Below are 23,772 nucleotides of genomic sequence, written 5' to 3'. Positions count from 1 at the left end.
ATCACAAATTAAAAATAACTCTAAGCCACCATGGTACAACAAAATACTTTGAAAAATAAAAAGAACAAAGTTTATAAACTGTTGCGGGTTTCTTCCTCTGATGCCAATTTAAAAGTTGAATATGAGCCCTTTATTTTGAAAGTGGCATAAGTCACTTTAAAAAAAAATCGAGTTAGTGGCAACACACAAATACAATTGAACGGTGTCTTTTCATTTAAAAAAAAATTTGCACTCAATAAGTTGAGAACTATTGAGATTTCTTCGAGAGAAGTATTGGTAATTAACGGTATAACAAATATCTTAAATATCTCGACTTAAAACAAAAGTGACTTATGCCACTTTCAAAATAAACGGCTCATATATTGCTCTTGAAAAGAGCTTTAACTTGTTAATTAAATTTCTTTATAAAAACTATATTTGTTCAATGGAATCTAAACTTAAAAACAATAGCAAGTATTTTTGGACTTTTATTAAAAATAAAACAAAATAATAATGGAATTTCAAAGCGTATGGAGTATTTGGGATATATGTACGTACACTCACCTACCTAACATTTGCAATAATTTTACAAAATTTTTCAAATCTAATTATTTAGTTTCAAATAACAATAATGCTTTCTCTTTGTCACCATCTAATAATACGGTTAACATTGGTCAGTTAAGTTTTAACATAACTGAGGTTGAGAAAGTTTTATCGAGCATGAATGACGATAAGAATGCTGGTCCAGACGAAATTCCTCCCATTATTTTAAAGAATTGTGCGCCTTCCCTGTTTCGAATACTATGTTTTATTTTTAACAGATCACTTGAGAAAGGTGTATTTCTTTCCGAATGGAAAACATCTTTTATAACTCCTATCCATAAAAGTGGTCCAAAACAGGACATATCCAACTATCGCCCGATTTGCAATTTATCTGTAAAACCAAAACTTTTTGAAAAAATTGTTTGCGATAAGCTTTCGTTTTTATTAAAAGAGACTATATCCCCATTTCAACACGGATTTGTATCCGGGAGATCAACTTCTAAAAATCTTACAATTTCCTCCAACTTGGTTTTAAATAATCTAAAAAAAGGATTTCAAGTTGATGTCATATATACGAATTTTGCCAAAGGGTTTGACAGAGTTCACCATAAAATTTTGATTCATAAACTGAAAAAACTAGGTATACATTACTTGTTAAATTGGTTGCGTTCATATCTTACAGGACGCATTCAATATGTCCGTATTGATTCGATCGTCTCTAGTGCAATAGATGTTTCCTCGGGTGTTCCCCAAGGTAGCCATCTTGGACCACTTTTGTTTCTTAAATGATCTTCCTGATTTTCTCTTACATTCCTTTTCCTTAATGTTTGCTGATGATCTCAAATGTCTGAGATGCATTAAGAATCCGGTAGACTGTGAGCTTCTTCAAGAAGATCTTCAAAGCTTATCAACTTGGTGTAAAATCAACAAATTATTCCTCAACATCTCTAAATGTCAATGTTTTTCATTTTCCCGCCGCTGCGCTCGTCTCCTTTTGTATATGATTAACATATTGAGAACAAAGTTCTCCATAGAGTCATTGGGAGTCATTTTTGACTCTAAATTCAACTTCAGTAATCATTTAGAATTCATAGTAAACAAGTCAACTCTATGCTTGGATTTTTTTTCCGCAACTCTAAAGGTCCAACTGATCCCTATACCTTAATAACGCTTTACATTGCTTATGTTAAATCAGTTCTGGAGTACTGCTGTGTGGTATGGAATCCGTTTTACAAAACTCATTCTGTTAGAATTGAAAAAATTCAAAGAAAATTTACAAGAATAGTTATTTATAAACTTAGATGGAACGCAGATGTTATGCCACCTTATAATACTCTAAGTCAACTTCTTGGCATTCAGACCTTAGAAAATCGCCGCAAAATATATTCTATAATGTTCATTAAAGATATTGTTTCCTATCATATTGACTGTCCGTTTTTATTGTCTCTTCTAAATTTACATGCTCCAACTCTAGTGCTTAGAAATCGTTATTTATTCCATGAGTTATTTCATAGAGTAAATTATGCTGTTAACGAGCCAATATCTCGCTGTGTCAGAGAAATTAACCAAATATCTGATTTTATTGATTTTAATTTTCATTTGAGTAGGGATGCATTTAAAAATATGCTCAGCTTATTCTTTCTGGTTAATTGACTAAAATGTAAGTTAAGAGTTATTATAATCTCTAATTGACGATAAATAAATAAATGGATATGGAAACCTATTATCCAAATCTTTCGCGCCAAAAGATTGGGACTTCCATTCTTATGTTGTTCTATTTGTTGAATTTCACTTTTCACATTTGGTGACCCCAGACGTTTACTTTTAAATTGAATGTTTAATTCGCTTTTCTTAGGGAGCACCACCACTTTTATCGTTTGATGATCCGTCTGCTCAAAAAATAGATGCCAACTATTAATATTAAATTTTTTTAATGGAGATAGACCAAATCTTTAAAATGTAGATGCAGATTATAGGAAGTGCCATAATGACAGTACATAGACAAATATTACTGGACGAATCACGACCGAAAAATCCACAGCCAACGAACTGTATATTAATTGCATCTGCAAATCATATTGTGAAATTACTCGCTGCTAAACTGGTGGCGAAAAATTGTAACGAGTTAACTGTATGAAGTCAAAAATTTGACTTCAAATTTATTTTCTAGGGGGTATTTGCCACTCGTTTGTCTATCATTTGTCCACTCCCAAGAAAAAAGATTCTTTTTTATATGAACACAAATTTCTTGGTCTGATATAAGACAAAAAATTGAATATTCAGGAAAGAGTTAAGATAGCTACAATAGCTCTTTTAACTTGTAAGAAAGCCATAAGAAGCAAATGGAGTTTTTAACCTCGCAAACCTATTGGCTATACACATCGGTCATCCGACCAATACTTATGTATGGGGTTGCAATATGGTGGACTGCACCATAGTCACATACTACGACAAACTCAGCAGAGTCCAACGCACTGCATGTCTCTGCATAAGCGGGGCATTGAGAACCACACCCTCAGCAGCGTTAGACACTCTCCTCCATCTGACACTCCTCGACATCTTCAGCAAACAAGTGGCAGCGAGTAAAGCTATAAGACTCAATGCCTCATCTCATTGGACCGACAATAATTTGGGACACTCCATCATTTTGAACCTTTTCGGTTCTATAGGTACCAACCAAAGTACATAGACTGCACTATTCCAAAACCACAATTTATAAAAATACTTTCAGGTATCCATTCCATCCCGAGATGAATAGGAAGACAAAAGCATTCATTTTTATACAGATGGTTCCAAGACAAATGAGGGAGTTGGTAGTGTTGTGTACTTAGATAAGCTTAATCTAACATCTTTTTCCGCCTCCCTAATGATCTCCCGACTAAGAGAAAACGTGCTTTCAACTTCTGATATCCGAATTTTCTCTGACAGTCAGGCCGCTATTAAATCTCTTGACGGTGTCTCAACCAAATCTCAAACGGCCCTCGATTGTCGATCGTCTGCGCCGGGCCACTGGAAATTTTAGAGCCGATGAACTCGCTAAAAATGGAACCGCCATACCTAAAAGAAACAGTTCTTACGATAACAAACTTTATGTGGTACAATTTACCAAAGTGCGCAGCCACAAAACTCATATGGCCTTCACTGGACCTAAAGCGCTCTAAAGACTTGCTATCTCAAAGCACACTCCATATTAGCTCCCTAATAGATGTCCTTACGGGACATTGTCTTATAGGCAGACACGCAATACGACTTGGTGTAGCCTCAAATGACTTCTGTAAGAGCTGTATGGACGAGGAAGAAGAGGAAACAATCTCTTACCTTCTCTGCACTTGCCCTGCTCTTTCACTAATACGTAAACTTCATCTGGGAGACTAATCCTTTGATAATCCCAGTGAACTAGCTAAAAAGGATAAAAAATATCTTTTTTCCTTTATAAAAAGCTCAAAATGGTTCGACTAATAAGAAGTAATTCACTAGATTCATGTGGTATCACAATGGGCCTTTTGTTTTAGCCTAAGTGTATGGATTTGGTATCCGCAGCCACTTTAACCTAACCTAACCTAACCATATGAACACTTCCAAAGTCGCTTACTTACAATGAATTACTCTTAAAAAATCGTCTAGAAACTCCCAAAAAAAGCAACTAAGAGCATCGAGCTCAATCGTTTGTCCGTAGGCTTATCTTTGTAATCCACCGATAAAATTTATCTGATCAACCTCATTTAAAAAATGTTTATAGCAACTTTTTAAACTTAGTAGAACTTAGCTTTCATTTTAAAGAACTTTTTCCATGGGGTGGGGAAAAGATTTTGTTTGGTTTGGACAGACGTGAATAAACAAATGTTGAATACGATAATGAAGAGAGTAGAGCGGGATTGATGTAAGCCGAAACCGAGAGGGTCAAAATAGAAAAGATAAACATGCACCTTTTCTTATCTCCGTTATGGCACTTCCTATAATCTGTATTCATAAAAAACTCTACATTTTTCGTCTACTGTCTCCACAGAAATTAATAATTTGCATCCTCTTTCTCAATAGATATTAAAGTCCAAAACAATGTAAATCAATCATACTATTTGAATGTAACCCGTGTTATTTTTCAATCTGTTAAAATATTTTGCAAATCGTTCAAACGTATTACCAAAATAATATCCGTTTCGAGCGACGCAACCAAACAATCAAATAACTGAAAGAAACTTTTGGTGGGCGTATTATTATTATCGCATCGTAGAGGACCTGTGGCGTTGTCTTCAAGATCGTGCGATTTAGAACCACTGAACTATTTTGTGAGAGGTTATGTCCCTCTTTTACGCAGATATGCCCTTAAAGACAATATTCGGGGCCATTTAAGTGCAAACAGTGGTTGAAAATTGGGCCTCGCGTGCATAATTTACTCGAGCAAGCAGTTAGGCAGCTTCTTTAAAACCACACGTTTTAAATACAACCTTTGTTGAATGGATTTTTCGTTGAACTTCAATTTGGCTTTAAACCGCTCTCTGAATACGGTTGAGTTGAATCAATCTCATTTCAACTCAACTCAATTTACAAAAATTTGTAGTTTGTTGAACATATCCCACCGTTTCTATTAAATTTCCATCTGTCATCGTTTTCCACGATGTCAATTGTCAAATAATTCGATTCACTGGTAGTAAATAAAACAACAAAATTTGAAAAAGGTAAGATTTAAAAACTTTAAACATTATTTTAATAGACATCAATTTAATGGACACTCAACTTGTAAAATGCATTCTTTATTTTAGCTGTGGTCTTATTCAAAACATCTGTTTCATGTTTATGTCACTGTCGATCTAACTCAAGACCTCGTTGGTATTCAGACATGGTGCCAATGAGGGACTTTTGCAAATCAACAAATGGTTTTCTAACTATCAAATATATCTCATGAACCTACAGTCCCTGGCCATATTATTAGACGCACTGCAATATGCATAACAATATTTGAAAACCTGATTAAAAGAGAAGGAAATTAAGATTTTGCATAAAATCTAAAGTGCATCTAATAATATGGCCAGGGACTGTAATTTGAGGTATTGATCGAAGAGCAGGCGATGGTTCAAAAGTATCATGCATTCCATAACAGAATTATGTTCATAGTCATATTAATAGATCAGAGTTTATAAGCCACTGAACTGTCTTAATTGACCAAAACCTAAACGTAAACCCTTGACTCAATTTCAGAGGCGTATTCTGAGCTTTAGATCTATTCTTTGCATATGTGGATGTTTAAGGAGCTAATGGTAAAGAAAGCGTTGTATATTCAAAGCTGTAATATAACGATTGTATTGGTTTAAGTTTCTACTGCTTGAATCATAAGTTTCCCATGTCTTCCATCTTATACCTGACCATTTGAAAGAGAGAGTCACTAGATGTGAAAATGGCAAGAGCATGATCCCGCTTCGATCTCCGCTGAAAGTCGCAAGAATATTCCATATTTTTGTAACATTTGGAGAGAATTGGTGGAGGCTTTCGCTTTGCAGTAAGGTTGATATCAGTTGTTAAGAGTTAAATATTTCAGAAATTGAAGAAAGTATTTTAAATTTAAATGATGAACAAAAAACTAGGTCCACATGAAATCATACCTATTGTTTTTAAAAAACATGTTTCTTCTATTGATGATCCGCTTTTCTTTATTTTTAAGGGCTGTCTCGAGTATGGCAAATTTCTTAAAGTATTTCAATGTATAAAATCCATTGATGCTTTTACAAAAAGAAAATTAGAAATAATTATGCCGGTGGTGGACGAAAATTCAATTATATTAAATATTTCTTCTGTTGCAACTTTTCTGAAATTATCTTTGACTACACAATAAAGGACCAATTTCTTGAAAGAGTTTGGAACAAGAAAGATATTGATGTAATTTTTTACCCTAAACTTATCTTGCTAGGCTTTATTAAACGTAATAGCATGTATTTTAAAGATTTTTTCTCTTGAAATACTGCTGTGTAGCCTGGAACCGTCTTCTATAAAAAATATTCTAGTAGCATTGAAATGGTCCAAATAACAATGTATACTATATAAACAATTCAGAAAATTGGCTGGAATCTCGATATTCCTTCTTATAATACTAGATGCCAACTTTTAGGAATTCAATAACATGAAAACAGACGCAAAATGTATTATGTGATTTTTATTATTTATATTTTATCTTATCAGTAAAGCTAAAGTAAATTTATTCATTTGTTTACATTTCAATATAAAAAATAGAACACAAATTATGAGTTTATAAATGTTTACCTTGAAATTTAATTTTCAAAGGTCAACAAAAAAGAACTTAAGTTTCAAACGTATTCTGATATTAATAACATCCTATACTTGTAAACTGCTTAAGAAATTGCTTAGGGTTTTCCAGTCACACTCGTTTAGAAGTTGGATAGTTTCCTGCATAGTTAATAATTGTTTTCCAAAAGAAACTTGCCTTTGTGATTTGAATGTTAGGCATATACTTATGATATGAAAGCAATCTTCTTTCGATTTAAAGTTGCAAAGCTGGATTGCATACTTTTATCACTTTTCGATAACCAAGAAGGATTCGGTGTTTGAGTTGAGATTGCTTGCTCCGATCTTGCTGTATAAAAGCGCTTGTGCCTTTTAATTTATGTGCGTTTTTTAGCATTTTTGCTGCGGTTTCGTTAGATCCCGTGTTGAGTTTCACACAACAACGTATTTAAAAATCTTTTTTATTTATCTTATCACATCAAATATCTTTTTAACGACAACCTACGTCGAGTAGGTTCTTTGCTTAGAAAGGATGTAAGCGAAAATGAGCCAATAACTCGCTTTGTCCAAGAAACAAACCTCATTTTAAATTTTAATGATTTTGATTTTTAATTGAGTAAATCTAATATCATTTCAAATGAATTATCTTATATTTGGATTATCTTCTATTTTAAATTATATTTTAAGTATTAATATTAAACTTAAGAGTAATATAATATAAACATAATAATTCTTGATCCAATTATCCTGAGGCATTCACTAAAAATAGACGCACACATTATTATTTTCGTCGGTTAAATTAAGTGCTCATCTAACATAGAATATTGGAAAAAAAGATTTAAAATAAGTGATCTTTTCTTCAAAAAGAAAACGTTGGTAAGATTAAAATTAAAGAATTAATGTACTTATGAGGTACAAAGAGATGAAAACTATTTAATGGAAATATATGTGGGACCCAATTGTTATAGTAAAATGCTCATCATTTAGATTGTGATATTATGTACTTCCTTTCATTTTGTGTAATTAAAGGACTTCGACACTATTTCAAATGCGTTATCTTCAAAACCAACTTATAGAAAGTTTATTTTTTCCTCTTAATTTAAAATGTAAACATGTTTAGCTGACAATAATCATGATGGACACTTCGGAAGATGAAGAAGAAGAAAGACCAATGGAAACAGAACTGAATGATTATGTGGAGGCGAAATCGCTACAGATTTTAAGAAGGATTAATTCCAAAAATAAGAAGATATTTAATCATTATTTGGCCGAAGTTATTTCTAATTATGATGATGGGAAGGAATTAAGTGTAATATTCAAGAAGTATCTTCCCGATGAACACCATCTTTCAACTAATTACCATCAAATAATAAACTATACAAAAGAAAACTTGCCCAGAACCGCATTCTATAATTTTGAACCATATGCATCCTTTGTTAATGGATTGTGGGTAAAACGTGGGTTTAAAAAACAAAAAAATATGCTGGTATTTCTCTTTGATAAATTCTTTTCATTATGATTTTCAGAAAATAACATCACCTTACATATTTATAATTCAAACTCAAAAGCTGACCCTATGATACAAAAAATTTCCCACTTGCTTAGGAGCAGTCGACATTTTAAAGAAGTTATTCCCCTAACGAAATATTCAACAATATCACTTTGGTACTGAAACACATGTTCGAAATGAAATGTCTTCACAACAGTGAATTCGTTAATCAACTTAAGCAAGCGGATGAAAGCATTAATGTATTAATGCTTTTTTTAAAAGTTTCGTTTGCAAATATGGGAATTCTTTATGAAAATTTTATGACTAAGTACTGTCTGATGACTCTGATTGTGTTCTATCTGCAAAATACCTATACACGGGTGCTACCAGCTTTTAAAATAATCTAAGAAAACTCACAACAAAGTAAAAATGGCACTAATTATTTATTGAATTCAGGATGCATAAACATGAACGTGAACAGTAATTTAGATTTTGAAAGTGTAATAATTTCGCAATACTTGGGTACATTTATTAATAAACTCGAATTTCATAACAAAACGTTTCAATATCCCGAATATGATTCACAAATGCGAACGTTCTCTGCATCCTCCAATGAGAGCCTGTAGAAAAATTGGAAACACAACAAACATTATGTATTCAGGACATGTTTTATCTTAATAGAAACATTGCTATAGGCATAATACCAAAGCATAAGAATGCAAATCCGTTCGAATATTTTAAAATATGTATCTGCCACGCTTATAAGAAGTGTTATATTTGATGAACTGAGAGACAAGCCAACAAAGTTTTCATTTTCAATAGTTGGAAAAGATTATGAAGTGAAATCATTATCCATGTTTTTAAAAAATCCTTTAAACCTCAGGAAGTTTTGGACTAAGGCATACATTGCAGCTTTTCACAAATAATTAAATCAATTTATAAAATCGATATAGAACTGCTGCCTCCAACGGAGAACTGTACATTCAAAAATGTTGACGAGACAGAAGAGGTGCCATTGCCATTTAAATGGTCAACACGATCGTCTTTTAATTTGTGGTCAGGACGCGGGAAACATAGAGATAGCCCAACTTTTATGGATGAACAAATTGCAGTAACGGAAAAGCTCTACACTGAAAGAAAGAACATACCAGAATTCAGTGAACAATTTGAGGCTTTCCTTTCACTAACTGTAGCTGAGGATTTTAGGTCCCTAATCATTGAAGCAACAAATAATAACAGTATTGAATTAAATGATGAACTGCGTATATTTTTAGACTCACTTTATAATTTCCTTCGGGCCTATAATGTTAGACATAGCATCCATCTATTAAGAAGTGTGATGTGGAAAGCAGGATATATAAGAACGTCTGCATTTGCGGTGCGCGTTAGAAATGTTTTGTTTTGTTCTTACTCAAACAAAAAAAAAGTTGGGCTTTAAATTTACATTAAAAAAATTGTTGTGCATTGCAATACAACTTGCATAATGAACTAGAAACAATACAATCAGTAGTCAATTGCTTGATTGAACATTTAAAAAATAGTTTGGATAATCTTTTTAAATTAAACCATTTTATCTAATACCTAAAATGAACTATACAAATTTTAGTTGTTTTTTAATTTTAGAGCCAAGTTATTTCTTTCGTAAGATATTTGATTAACCCCTTCAAGACTCTACTTTTGACTTTTCTGCTCAGATGTGAGATTGTCTCACTTTCCTTCTTAACATTTTGTTCAATTCTGGCAATTGGACGCACTTTCCTCAATACATTAACATTATCTTTAAACAAACTTCTTAACGCATAACTTTTTGATAGAAACCTATTTTTCTCTTTTCCTATTTAAAACGGACTCGTTTCTATTGATAAATAAGAAACTTTTTGAATTTTTTGTTGATTTCAAAGCTGCTTTCGACGCCGCCGTGGATCACAATGCCCTATTTTACAAGCTTTTCCAGATAGGATTGTCGCTTAAGTTCGGTACAATATTGCAAAATTTATACACGACTACCAAAGTCAGAATGGATTCAAACGAAATTAAGAGTTAGACAGTGCTGTGCACTCAGTCCAAGCTTGTTTGCACTCTTCATTGATGATATAGTCGAAACATTACCAGCACGAATCAAGAACGCAGGGGTTAACATTAAAGTTCTTCTTTCGCTGACGAAATTGTTCTGCTCGCGTATACTCCGCAGTCCCTTCAGCTAATGAGAAATAAGTTTGCTGAATTTTGTAAAAGGTGGAACCTAGTGGTTAATTTAAATCAATCCAAAGTGATGATTTTTAAGAATGGCGGAGGAAGATCGGGTGCAAGTGAGCAATAGCATTATAATGGTGAAAGAGTAGAGTTGGTAAAAGAATACAAACATCACAACAGGAGTCTATTTTCCTAAGAACTTGAGCATGGAAAAACTGACAAACTTTTTAAGGCGAAACCAGCTATAAACGTAGCATGGAAGCAATCCTTTAATGATAAGGAAATTACGCATACCAGTAAATTCAGGGTCTTCGAAGCTGTACCGGAATCAGTTATGTTTTATGCGACGCAAGTTTGGTTAGGTCGGAAATATGAACGAGTGGAAAAACTGGTAAGATTTTACATAAAACGGATTTTCCACTTTCCTTCGAGTACACTAAACTACATGATCATGTTTATCGCCTTTATTAATAAAAATACTCAAGATACAAATCGATTACATCCTCAAATATGCCAAGTTATCGTCTTGAAATCACAAAGTTATATGCATATTGCAAAACAGCACTTAAATATAGACTTCAAATTTTAAATGAAGCGTTTTAATCTTAAACTGCACTTTCTTTTTTTTTTATTTATATAAAGCTATACTACTGTAGTACCCGTTGCATGATGGTTAGTGCGTTGGACTGTCATGCCAGAGGTCTTGGGTTCAATCCCTGCCTATGCCATCTAAAGTCTTTTCACGGGTACTGCCTCTTGAGAGGAATTGACAAATTCTCCAAGAGTAACTCTTGTCATGAAAAAGTGCTTTCTCAAATTAGCCGTTCGGAATCGGCATAAAAACTGTAGGTCCCCTCCATTCCTGACAACATTAGGTACTCGCACACAGGAATGGTTGAGAGTTGTAAGTCACTAGGCCCTGGTTCTTCATGGACTGTTGCGCCACCCAATTTATTTTTTTTTAAAGCTATACTTTTAGTTCTTAATCAGGCAGACGGCAATGCCATGCATCATATTAATTGTATTAACCAAATTATTGCTTTGATTAAATAAAATCTAAATCTGATCTGAATTTAATTTAAAACGTATTTGCAGGTGTTTTTCTTCTATAAAATCATAATGGAAGAATTAGATGAAGAAAATTTAAAACTGAAACGCAAAATGCGTTACGTTCTAGATAGAATAGATTCCGAAAAAAAGAAGAAATTTCACTACAACTTGATGGAAGCAATTTCGGAATGTGAGGATGGCAAGGAACTGAGTGTTGTATTCAAGACGTACCTTACCGATGAGCTATATCTTTCATCTATTTACTCCCAAATTTCTGACGATTTGAAAGAAGAATTGGACAAGATTGGATTGTTTAATATTGAGCCGTTTGAGTCCGTTGCAAATGGATTGAATTTAAAAAGTGAGTTAAAAATAAAAAACAATTTGATAAATTAATTCCATGGTAAACATTTTAATTTGTCTCTCAACTATATGATTTTCAGAAAGTGCCATCGCTTTGCATGTTTATAGTTCAACCTCCAAAGCTGATCCCAACATAGACATTAAATTAACAGAAGTATTGCAGAAGAGTCTGCACTTTTCAAGAGTTACTTCCTTTGAAGAATATTCGTTAGTAAAATGTACTCACGTTAATACTAAAACCGCTCTTCAAATTGACGTTTCTGAGCCATATGACCTTCACAATAGTGAATTTGTTAATCAACTTAAACAAGCGGATAGCAGAATTAACGAATTGGTTATGTTTCTTAAAATTTGGTTTGTCAATATGGGAATTGTTGATGAAAATGCTATGACCAAGTACTGCTTCACGACTCTTATAGTCTTCTATCTGCAAAACACTAATCCACCAATTCTGCCCGCGTTTAAGATTATCCAACAAACTGCACAGAAAGGTATTAACGGCACTAATTATGGACTTAACTCGGGACGCATCAACATGAACGTGAACAAAAATATACATGAGCTGGTTAAAGGATTCTTTGAATTCTATGGTTCCTTAGATTTCGGGAGTGTAATAATAGCGCCATATCTGGGTAAAACCATTAATAAGCTGGATTTCCAAAACAAAGTTTTTCAGTATCCTGAATATGAGTCCCAAAGAAGATTGTTAGCTGCTTCTTCTAATGAGCGTGTAGAAGAATTGGAAACACAACAAACATTATGTGTTCAGGACATGTTCTTCCTAAACAGAAACCTTGCAAATAGTATAAAGCCCAAAGTTGTAACTCAGGCCACTTTCGAATATTTTAAAATTTGCATTTCTTTGGCTCGAAATAAGTGTTCGGAACCAGGAATATCTTTGAAAAATATGTACAAATCATTACTTGTGAATATAATCAACGAGATAGAAGACTTGCAAAAAACGTTGTCGTTTAGTATAATACCTCAACAGAATGAGCTGACATCGCTATCCAAATTCTGCAATGAGGTTTTAAACATCAGAAAGCTATGGACTAGAGCATACATTTCAGCTATTCCACAAATAATGAATTCTATTTATAAAATCGATATGAAACTTTTGCCTCCGACGGGGAATTGTGCATTTAAAAATTTTGACAAAACCGAAGAGCTGCCATTGCCTTTTAAATGGTCAATAAGCTCTCAAGTGGATTTGTGGACAGGACGTGAGATGCATCGAAGTAGCGCAAGTTTTATAGAAAATCAACTTGCTCTAACGAAAAAGCTCTTCGCCGATAGAAGCGATAAAAAGGAATTCAGTGTACAATTTAATGCAACATTTTCAATAACTATAGTTAGGGATTTTGAAGGTCTAATAATTGAAGCAACAAATAACGAGACCTATGAATCTAATAATGACCTTCGTAAATTTTTCAACTCCCTTCGATGGTTTATTCGGACTTATAATCTTAGACATAGAATACGTCAATTAGAAAGTGAGATGCTGGAAAGCATGCAAAGTTAGATGGAATTTAAAAAACCTGCTTAAAGACCTGAAGATTATAATTTTAAGTTTTTTTATTTCATTAAAATTGTTGAATCTTTTTTTTCTTATTTTTATTTGTTTATGTTTGTTGAATTGTTAAATTCAAGAAGAGATAAAAGTTGTACTTTATTAAAATTTACAAAAGAAACTAAAGAATAAAAAATGTTTTATTTAAATGCAAATATTCAATTACCCATAGTTTATCAACGAAAACAAGTTAAACCTAAATATCAATGACGTCTACTCTTCCAGTTACCCTCTTCATAACGTATTGTTCGCAGTAGAAGATATAATCGAGTGGTCTCTACAGGGCCGGATTGAGGAGAGGGCCACCGGGCGGAAGCTCCACAAAGGGGGGGCCCCACAATAGAGACTTTGAAAAATGTTTGTTTCAAATTCCAACTAAACACTAGTAAACATCTTTTCCTTTGATATGTACTTTTTTTTACTCTTTTACCTTTACCTACAGCCTACAGTACTTTGTACATATGTACATGACTATTTAATTATATTAATCTTAAATAACAGAAACCATTGATCTATATTTGTTCACTCCAATCAGGCAATCAGCGAAATATCAAAATCATATGACAATTCTGCAAACATGAGTGGCAAATACAAGGGGATTCAGGCTCTTATTTTGGAAAAGAAATCATGTATCGGCGTTCGTACCTTGTTGTGGTCATTCTCTAAATTCAGCGACACTTGTTGGTCTTGTCAAGCTGAAGCTACGAAAGCCTTAGTCAACGGCTATTCGGAAATCGAAGAAGCTCTAACCAGCATATCTTCCAATAAAGAGCAAAAAGACATCGTGAGGAATAAAGCATCGCACATTCTACAGAAGATGAGTTTTCTCGAAACCTCTTTGTTTATAAAATTTTGGAACGATATCTTGGAGCGATTGAACTCTAGAAACAAGATGTTGCAAGAACCGAAAATGATTCTTGAATCTGCAAAGCGTACACTAGAATCATTGAAATCATTCGTGTAATCCAAACGAAATGATTTTTATAAAGAAGAAAGCAGCCAAAAAAATATCCCATACTGATGAATATGTACAATCACGCACCCGCACCAGAACGAGAAATGTGAGGTTGAATCCGCCCGATTACGGGAAAGCACAAGACGCAAATCTGTTACCCAAGGAAAAATACGAAGTATCCTTCTTCATCCCATTGATTGACCAGCTATCCGTTTCTCCTACTGAAACATTGCATGCATACGAAGCTGTACGTTCGAAATTTGGTTTCCTGAATCACATCGAGAAGATGGATGCTGAAAATTCGCACGCTGTATCCGGATGATTTAGAGCCTAGTCTTGATAATGAGTTGGTTCAATTTGTGTCTTTGACTGACTTATACAAAAAGGAAAAGGACTTTGAACAGTTCAATTGCCGGAACTATTTTACTACCAAATTCTCGAAAATCAAAATTTTAGAGCTACATTCCCAAACCTCGAAATTGCATTGAGAATATATTTGGTTTTGATTTCGCAGATTGCATTAGAGTGCGCTCATTTTCAAAAATGAAAATTATAAAAAATAGGCAGGATGGGACAAAACCGTCTATCGAAGCTCTCTCTCCTGAGCATTGGAAGCGAATTACTCTATGGCCTGGATTTCAACGAAATCATTAACGATTTTTCGGCGACAAAAACCTCAAAGGTTCCGTTCGTTAACCCTAAAATTTAATTTCAGATAAATCTTTTTTTTTTTCGTTTATATTTATATGTGTTTGTTCAATACTTAAGGAATCTACTTGTTTTCACAAGAAATTATTTATTGAAAAACTCGAGTGAAAAAAATGGTTTACTTTATTTTGAAAATAATTTGGAGCGAGCGGGCCTCCGCTCCTTTATTGCCCCGAGGCCCCCGGACCTCTTAATGCGGCCCTTGGTCTTTATATAACATAAATGTCGCAAACAAAATAACAACTTAACCCTAAACATATTTAAGGATTGATATTTCACTGTAAGGATTCTTGGAAAGAATGGGTAGGTTCAGACGACATAGGGGACTTGAAAGAAAGGCAAATTTCTGGTATCTGATTGGCCAGCTGTCAAAAAATTACCTTCCAATTAAGGCCAAGTTATTGGAAAGTAGTCAGGAAACTTAGTCAAGCAAAATCCGAACTATCAAGTAAAGTGTTATTTTATTAAAATGACAGTTTATCATATTTTTGTATTCAACTAAAAGCTGAATTTTATTACTATGCGATTTACTTATTTTCTGCACAACTTCATTTGATACTTTTTATAAATGGTTCCTCAATTCAATTTCGAAAAGAAATAAGTAATATTTCCTTACAATACAAAATACAAGTCGTGATTTATAGTTTGGCTGAGGAGTGTTTTGTATACAATAATGTTTTTGGTAGTTTTTGTACTATGAACTTAAAGTAGAGGTTTGTTAGGTAAAGTTCTTAATTTTAAATTTACATATGACACTTGTAAAACTAACTAGTTGCCTTCGGCAAAATTTACGTTTAAAGAATTAAGATGACTGCAAATGAAGTCCCTTACGTTGTCTCAAGCGCCCAATGTTATTCGAAAGTTGACTAGAAAGTTAGCCAAGAAAAATCAACGTAACTTCAAGTAAAGTCCACTTATGTCAAAATAACAGCTTATCATGATTTTTCAATTAAGTGAAAGCTGGGGGGTCATTGATAATTTACGTAAAAAAGTAATCCCTGGTTAATAACTTCTGCTTTTTAAGCATTTAACCGCACAAAATGATTTTATTTTGTTTGCCCAATTTCGGTTTTTCATATACTTACTTTAGTGCGAAAGAAAATGACGCAATAGAGACAGCGGAGTTAGAGATTTTGACGTTTTGCCTACTACTAGTTCCATGGTGATCAATGGTAACGAAAAAAAATCAGTTTAAAGGAAGTAACACGAATCATATTTGAATTTTGGATTTGCTGAGACAAGTGACAACAAACCTCACTGCGTGATTTGCAGCAAAGTGTTGCCAAACATTGCTATGTTTCCATCAAAGCTTAAACGTCACTTTGTAGGAATTCATCCAGATTGCAAAAGCAACCCTACTGATTTCTTCAAAAGAAAGTATGCTGAACTTACTAAATCTCAAACCATTATTACTTATCACTCAAGGACAATGATCGAAAATGCGTTGATGACGTCCTACTTGGTAAGTTCCGAATAGCGCAAATTGTTGAAGCCTATACCATTGCTGAAAACTTAATAAAGCCATGTGTTAAAGACATTGTTGAATGTTTGTTGGGTGAAAAGACCAAAAAATTAGTTGACACCGTTCCTTCGTCAAATAACACAATATCAAAATGAATCTTAGCAAAAGACAAATTTTTAATGCGAATGGATGAATAAAACTATGTTGCAGGGTTGGCTATTTTAATAGTATTTGTGCGCTACCAATATCTACAGTCCTTTCAAGAAGATCTGCTCTTCTGCCGACGTTGGACGACATTATATTCAATCAACTTTATTAAATCACGGTGAAAGAATATTAAGCTTTTTAAAGTATTGTGTGATGACATGGTTAGTCTACATAGGTCTTTACTTTTTCACGCGGAAGTAAGGTGGCTTTCTCGTGGAAAAACAATGACGCGGCTTTTCGAAATGAGAGCTAAAGTTAGAACCTTCCTCATTAACGACAACTTTGTTTTCCAGAGGAATTCCACCTGAACATTAAGGAAAACGTTTGGGCATCGCAAAAACTGCCTTCGCTCACATTGCTGCAATTTAAGTGCTTGGTTGACCGGACATCAGATTCTTCGATAAGAGAACTTTTTGCAACAAAGAAGTCTTTAGCAGAATTCTGGTGTAAGTTAAAAGACGAGTTCAGTTTACTGTCAGAGAAAGCTTAAATGATTTGTCTGCTGTTTGCAATAACATACATGTGCGAATCAGGGTTCTCTGCATATGTTGGAACCAAAACAAAATATAGATCCCGTCTTGATGCAGAGCCTGATATACGATTGCAGTTGTACCAAATTCAACCAGATATTTCAGCTTTATGAAAAAATAAGCAGGCACATTTTTCCCACTAAAAGAAACTCCATATAATTGTAATGCGTATAATATAATTATGTAATTCCTTATTAAGTTAAGTTAACATTGTTCTTGTGTTTTTCGTTGTAGAAATTGTTTCCTGAACGATCTTATACTGAAAACGATTGTCGGTACGATAGTGATAAAGTTACGTGAAGCAAATTATTGACGATATCGTTAATGATAATCGTTAGAAATTACGGAATGACTCCCCTGAACTTAATTACTCTATGATTTACAGTCAGTAAGTCCGGTATTACACAGCGCGTGTTTAGTCTCGAGTGAATGAAGTGCAAAAGAGAAAAAAAAAACGAAAAGATGAAACAGAAATAAATCTATCTGAACACGCACGGGTAGAAATTTCCTTGCGTGTTTTTGACGTTTCTCTTTCTACTCTTTCTCTCTTTTTTGGATTTGCTTTATTTCATTTTGAATCATAACAGGAATTCGGTTTTCGAGGGTTCACATGATTCTACGCGTTCTTTGATTCAAATTTTAGGTTCGCAGCACACTGGCTTGAGAGTTTGCCATATTAATGCTCAGAGTTTAGGTCCCAAGCTGGATGAATTTCGTTATTTGTTTGAACATTCAAACATTGATGTAGTCTGCGTCTGTGAAACTTGGTTTTCTACAGATTCCGTTTGTTGCATTGAAGGGTTTAACGTCTTTCGTTGCGATAGGGTTGGTCGGGTGGGTGGTGGTGTGGCGATTTTTACTCGCAGTGGCTTGAGCAAGATAATTCGAAAGTCTCAGCCAGGAAGTGGTGTCGAATATATATTTGTCGAGTTAAAATGTAACGACAACAAAATTTTGCTAGGTTCAGTTTATCGTCCAAATCGCAATATCGATTTAACACCGTTGTTCGCATCGATTTTATCATTGTTGCGGGAGATTTTAATCATAATGTTCTAAGAAGCTCTGATCTTGTAGATAGAATGAGATCTTTTAATCTATTTCCTACTAATGTTTCAACCCCAACTCACTTTACCAGGGAGAGTAGTACATTACTCGATATGTTTTTTGTAAGTCATTTACAAAAAGTTCTTCTTTATGACCAAATTTCCAATCCCGGTTTCTCACATCATGATCTAATTTATCTTACTTTTCAATGTTCACCCCTGATATCTTAATCTACCTTCACCTTTCGTGATTTTAAAAATGTCAACAGACAGCAGTTGGAAGCTGATTTGAATTCACTTGATTTTCATCAAATATATCTTATGCCATCTGTCGATGACCAGGTTTCATTTTTACAAAATAATATAAACCAACTTTATAGCTTACATGTTCATCTAGTTACAAGGCAATCTCGTTTTAAAGCTCATCCTTGGTTTAATAACCATATTAGGTCGCTTGTAACAGAACGTAATCGTGCATATAAGCGCTGGAAAACTTTCAGGATTGACGAATTGCATAGTGAATACAAATCTTTGAGAAATAGAGTAGTCTTTTTAATTCGTGAAGCTAAACAACGATTTTATGCTCCAAAGCTTGACCCTTCCCTAGCTAAGCAAAACCTATGGAAGAATCTGAGAGAGATAGGTGTAGGTAAAAAAATTAACAACAAAATCGTATCTATCGATTGTGATGAGCTTAACAAAAATTTTGTTACTCTTAATTCCTCTTTTTCTTAATCCCAAATTATTGAAACACAATCACAAGAAGATATTTTAAATGGCCATCTGTCTACAGGTGGTTTCTGTTTCTCACCTGTTAATGAGGTTGATGTTTTAGAAAGTGTTCTTTCTGTAAGATCCAACTCTGTTGGAATTGATGGTATCCATCCGGTGTTTTTAAAAGCTATACTGCCTTCTGTTCTCAAATACATTACTTATGCATTCAATACTATTTTTATGACAAGCACTTTCCCCTCTGCTTGGAAGCAAGCCAAGGTTATTCCTATACCTACAAATCGCGATGCAGATGATTTTCGACCCATAGCCATATTACCATTTCTTTCTAAAGTTTTGGAAAGACTTATGAATCATCAAATCCGCACTTTTATAAACAGAAATAAATTGCTATGTATCAACCAATCAGGTTTCAGGCCTAAACATAGTTGTACTACTGCGTTAATTGACGTAACAGAAAATATAAGAAGTGTTTTGGATGATGGAAAAATAACTGTACTTACACTTTTGGATTTCTCTAAGGCTTTTGATACCGTCAATTGCCATATACTTTGTAAAAAGTAAAACTGATTCTTTCCTACTTGACCAGTAGATCTCAAGCAGTTTTTGCAAACAACTCTATGTCATGTTTTCTTCCTCTGCAAAGAGGTGTCCCTCAGGGCTCTATTTTGGGCCCTTTGCTGGTAGATCAATGATCTACCATCTTGCCCATTGAGTTCATATGTAAACATGTATGCAGATGATGTTCAATTGTATAATAGTTTTCCACTTGGTATGCTCGAGAACGGTGTGCATGAAGTTAATGAGGATTTGAAAGAAATCGTTATCTGGTCCCGTAAAAATGATCGTTGTTTGAATCCTAAGAAATCAAAGTGCTTAGTAATTTCCAGGACTGTAATTGACACTTCATATTTCCCTGACATCTATTTAAATAATACAGTTATTGAATTTGTTGATACTGCGAAAAACCTTGGTCTCACGTTTAATAAAACGCTCAGTTGGAATAACCATATTAGAATTTCGATAGGGAAAGTTTGTATTGCGCGTTATGTTTTTGGTTTAAGAAGATATGATCACATCTCTAATTTCTCTAAATCAATTTATGGTATTACCCTAGATAATTTATTTAAACTTAGAACACTAACCTTATTTCACAATATTCTGCAAAGCCATCAGCCGGAATACCTTTACAATAAAATTAACCATACACGATCTGTAAGATCTTGCAATCTCATACCAATACGCTACTCATTTTTAGTATCTGAACGCCAATTTTATGTGTATGCCACTCGATTATGGAATTGTCTCCCTCAATCTTTAAAAATAATAAGCAGCTCGACCCTGTTTTGTAGGATGCTCAAAGAATTTTTCTCCTAATTATCCTGTGGATGATGATGGTGATGATGACAATCAAATATATTTTTTCTTTTGTTTTGAATAAAATTTTCTTTTTAAGGATAAACTCATTTTTGTTTATATAAATAAATTTCGTTTATATAATTTTTTTTTTAATTTTTAAAATTTTCAATTTATATTTAACATTAAGTGAGCGAATGAATTAGCTTTTTCAATTTTCTATTGTATCTTAAAACCACATTAGAAAAGCACAATTAATGTACAAATAGTATTATTATACTGATGTTTTACTCTAATTTATAAGGTATTGTATCTTACTGAGTAAATTTATGCAAATAAAATAAATGAAAATGTTGATGAATGAAGAACACAAATAAAAATGGCTGAGGAATTCAAATGGAGCAAGGAATTAACGTCCGAGCTCATTTTGAATTACGAAGTGCACCCCATTCTCTATAATCCTTGCCATCCGGAATATATAACAAACAGGGTCAAAAAGGCAGACGCATTTCAAAGTTTGTTAAATGCACTGAAGCCTTTTGATCCGAATATAACAATGGATGCAATAAAAAGAAAAATCTATACATTGCGTAGTCAATTTTCTAAGGAGTTCCGTGAAACGGAAAAGTCGAAGAAAAGTGGGGCTGGTGCCGATGATTTACATGAGCCTAAACTCTGGTGTTATGACCAATTAGTTTTCTTAAAAACTTACTGCAAAACCCGAACATCGGAATCGAATATTGAAGAGGTGAATTAATTAATTAAAACATCAATTTATGTTTATAATTTGTTTTTTTTTTTTTTAGAATAGCGAGCAAAACCCAGTACCCAGTCCCTCCTACCACTCCAGCACTCAATATTCGGATTTTGAAAATAATTATACAAGCAAAAAAAAGTAAGCACATAATTTTATTTAAATCTGTTTATTTTGCCATTCTACTTGTCCTTCGTTACAAAAATATTCAGCAAAACTACATCGTATTGCCTCTGCTGCCCCTTTACGGGGATTATCAACTTTTTGAGTTTTTATGTTTGTGCTCGTTGTTGGAAAAGAGGCTAACAGTGAATTAGTTTCATTAGAGTTGTGTTTCATTAAGAAATTGTGCAGGACGCAACAAGCTTTTGTGACAACTTGAACTTGTTCAACACTAAGGTTCATAGTCGACTGAAGTATTTTAAATCTGTTCGACATTATTCCGAAGGTATGCTCAACCTCATGCCTTGCTCTGCTTAATCGTACGTTGAAAATCCTTTTTGTTTTGCTTTGCGTTCTGAATGGATATGGTTTCATTATGTGTTTTTGAAGAGGAAAGGCATCATCCCCAACAATCACAAATGGAAGTACTCTTCCATCTCCCACAATCCTATCGTGTGGAAACTTATTAGGTGCATCATCCAATACGTTTTTCAAAGAGCTTTGTAGCAAAACTCCAGCGTCATTAGTTCGTCCATTGCTTCCTATGTCCACGTAAATTAACCTGCAGTTTGCGTCTGCCAAAGTTAATAAAATTATGCTGTTAGTGTCTTTATAATTGTGGTAATACGCGCCATCTTTTCTTAGGCTTCTGAAAGCAACATGTTTGCCGTCGAGAGCACCAAGACAATTTGGAAATTGCCAACGTATCGCAAAGTCTTCAGCGATTTGTTCCCATTCCGATTTCGATTCTGGAAACTAAAAAATCATCATTTTTAACAACAACAATAATAGTAATATTAATAATAACACTTTTTTTTCGTTTCAGAGAAGATTAAATACACCAAACATTGGCAACAAAATAAACATTGTGGCCGAGCTTCTTCAAAAAAAAATTGCAAATAAATCGTCGTATTCTTGGCTGGGGAAACAAGTTACTTTCGAAGTGGAAAATCTTTGGAATCATTTCCCTCCACATCAAACAGTTCGAGGGTTAGGTTAGGTTAGGTTATAGTGGCTGTCCAAGATGGAACGGACACACTTAGGCCAGTTTAATGGCCCATTGTGATACCACATGAATCTTGAGGCTTCCTCCTAAGCTCAATGGAACCAGTTAGAGTCTCTTACGAAACGTGAGAGGCTGATTATCCCGATATGATTTAGATCGTTTAGATCGTTAAAGAAGAATTCTCCTAGGTAATTCTTGCGTTTTCGAGCTAGAGCAGGGCATGTGCAGAGAAGATGAAGAACCGTTTCTTCCTCTTCCTCGTCCATACAGCTTCTGCAAAAGTCATTTGAGAATACGCCTAGTCTCATGGCGTGCTTTCCTATTAGACAGTGTCCGGTTATGACACCTATTATCGAGCTTATATGCGATCTGCTTAGAGAGAGCAAGCACCTTGAACGTTTTAAATCCAGTGTTGGCCAGATGTTTTTTGTGGCTTGACACGTGGTGATGTTGGTCCACCTGGTGCCTGCCCTCCTCACAGCGTCTTGCATTAGTAGCAGTTTACAAGTAGCGATTGGTATGCCAGTACTTGCCAAACGTGGTAGGATGGGTTGTACTGTACCGTTCCTGGCGAGTTCATCTGCCTTACAGTTACCTGGAATGTCTCTATGGCCCGGCACCCAGCAAAGGTGAATATTAAACTGTTGCGCCATCTCCATTAGAGATGATCGACAGTTATGGACTGTTATAGAGTTTGTAGAGACTGAGTCCAGAGATTTGATAGCGGCCTGGCTGTCGGAGAAAATACGGATATCAGATGTTGATATCACGTTTTCTTTGAGCCAAGACAAGACTTCCTTAATCGCCAAAAGTTCCGCCTGGAACACGCTACAATGATTGGGAAGGCGGAATGAGAGACTTAATTTCAGTCGTTCAGAGTACACACCACCACCAACCCCTTCTTTGGTCTTTGAGCCATCTGTGTAAAAGTGGATTGACTCATCCTCTAAGAATGTCCTATCCTCCCAAAAAGATCTGGTAGGTATAGAAATCTGGAAATTCCTATCGAATTGTAGTTGGGGGATGGTGTAGTCTGTGTGCTTTGGAATTGATTCTAAGTACCTTAGAATTACGGAGTGGCCAATGTTGTTGTTAGTCCACTGCGACGAAGCATTGAGGCGGATAGCAGAGCTTGCAGCTATTTGTTTACTAAATATGTCAAGAGGTGTAAGGTAGAGCAAGGTGTCCAGTGCCGCAGACGGGGTCGTGCGAAGCGATCCGCTTATACATAGGCAGGCTGAACGTTGAACTTTATTCAACTTATCCCTGTTTATACCTTTCTCTAAAGCAGTCCACCATACTGCCACACCGTACGTTAAAATCGGTCTGATTACCGATGTGTATAGCCAATGCGTGATTCTGGGTTGTAAACCCCATTTATTACCAATAGCTTTTTTGCAAGAAAAGAGAGCTACAGTAGCTTTTTTGACTCTTTC

At 34.4% G+C, this 23,772-nt stretch overlaps 1 protein-coding gene across 1 annotated transcript; it reads left to right on the top strand.

Annotated features, from left to right (window-relative positions):
- Positions 1 to 5,142: 5,142 nt before the first annotated feature.
- Positions 5,143 to 13,536, top strand: LOC129947887 (speckle targeted PIP5K1A-regulated poly(A) polymerase). The gene is made up of 3 exons (XM_056058639.1): positions 5,143 to 5,198; positions 11,534 to 11,849; positions 11,932 to 13,536. Exons 2-3 carry the CDS (start codon positions 11,558 to 11,560, stop codon positions 13,371 to 13,373), a joined length of 1,734 nt encoding a protein of 577 aa, XP_055914614.1. The 5' UTR covers positions 5,143 to 5,198; positions 11,534 to 11,557; the 3' UTR covers positions 13,374 to 13,536.
- The last annotated feature ends 10,236 nt before the right edge of the window (positions 13,537 to 23,772 follow it).

This window comes from Eupeodes corollae, chromosome 2 (assembly GCF_945859685.1).
Source record: "Eupeodes corollae chromosome 2, idEupCoro1.1, whole genome shotgun sequence".
Taxonomy (NCBI): Eukaryota; Metazoa; Arthropoda; class Insecta; order Diptera; family Syrphidae; genus Eupeodes; species Eupeodes corollae.
This window is presented reverse-complemented; position numbering and strand designations above follow the sequence as displayed.

Excerpts from the sequence above, each read along its gene's own strand:
- LOC129947887 (XM_056058639.1), top strand. The coding sequence starts at position 11,558 with ATGGAAGAATTAGATGAAGAAAATTTAAAACTGAAACGCAAAATGCGT. Across the intron at positions 11,850-11,931 it reads AAATGGATTGAATTTAAAAA|AAAGTGCCATCGCTTTGCAT; the intron begins GTGAGTTAAAAA and ends TATGATTTTCAG.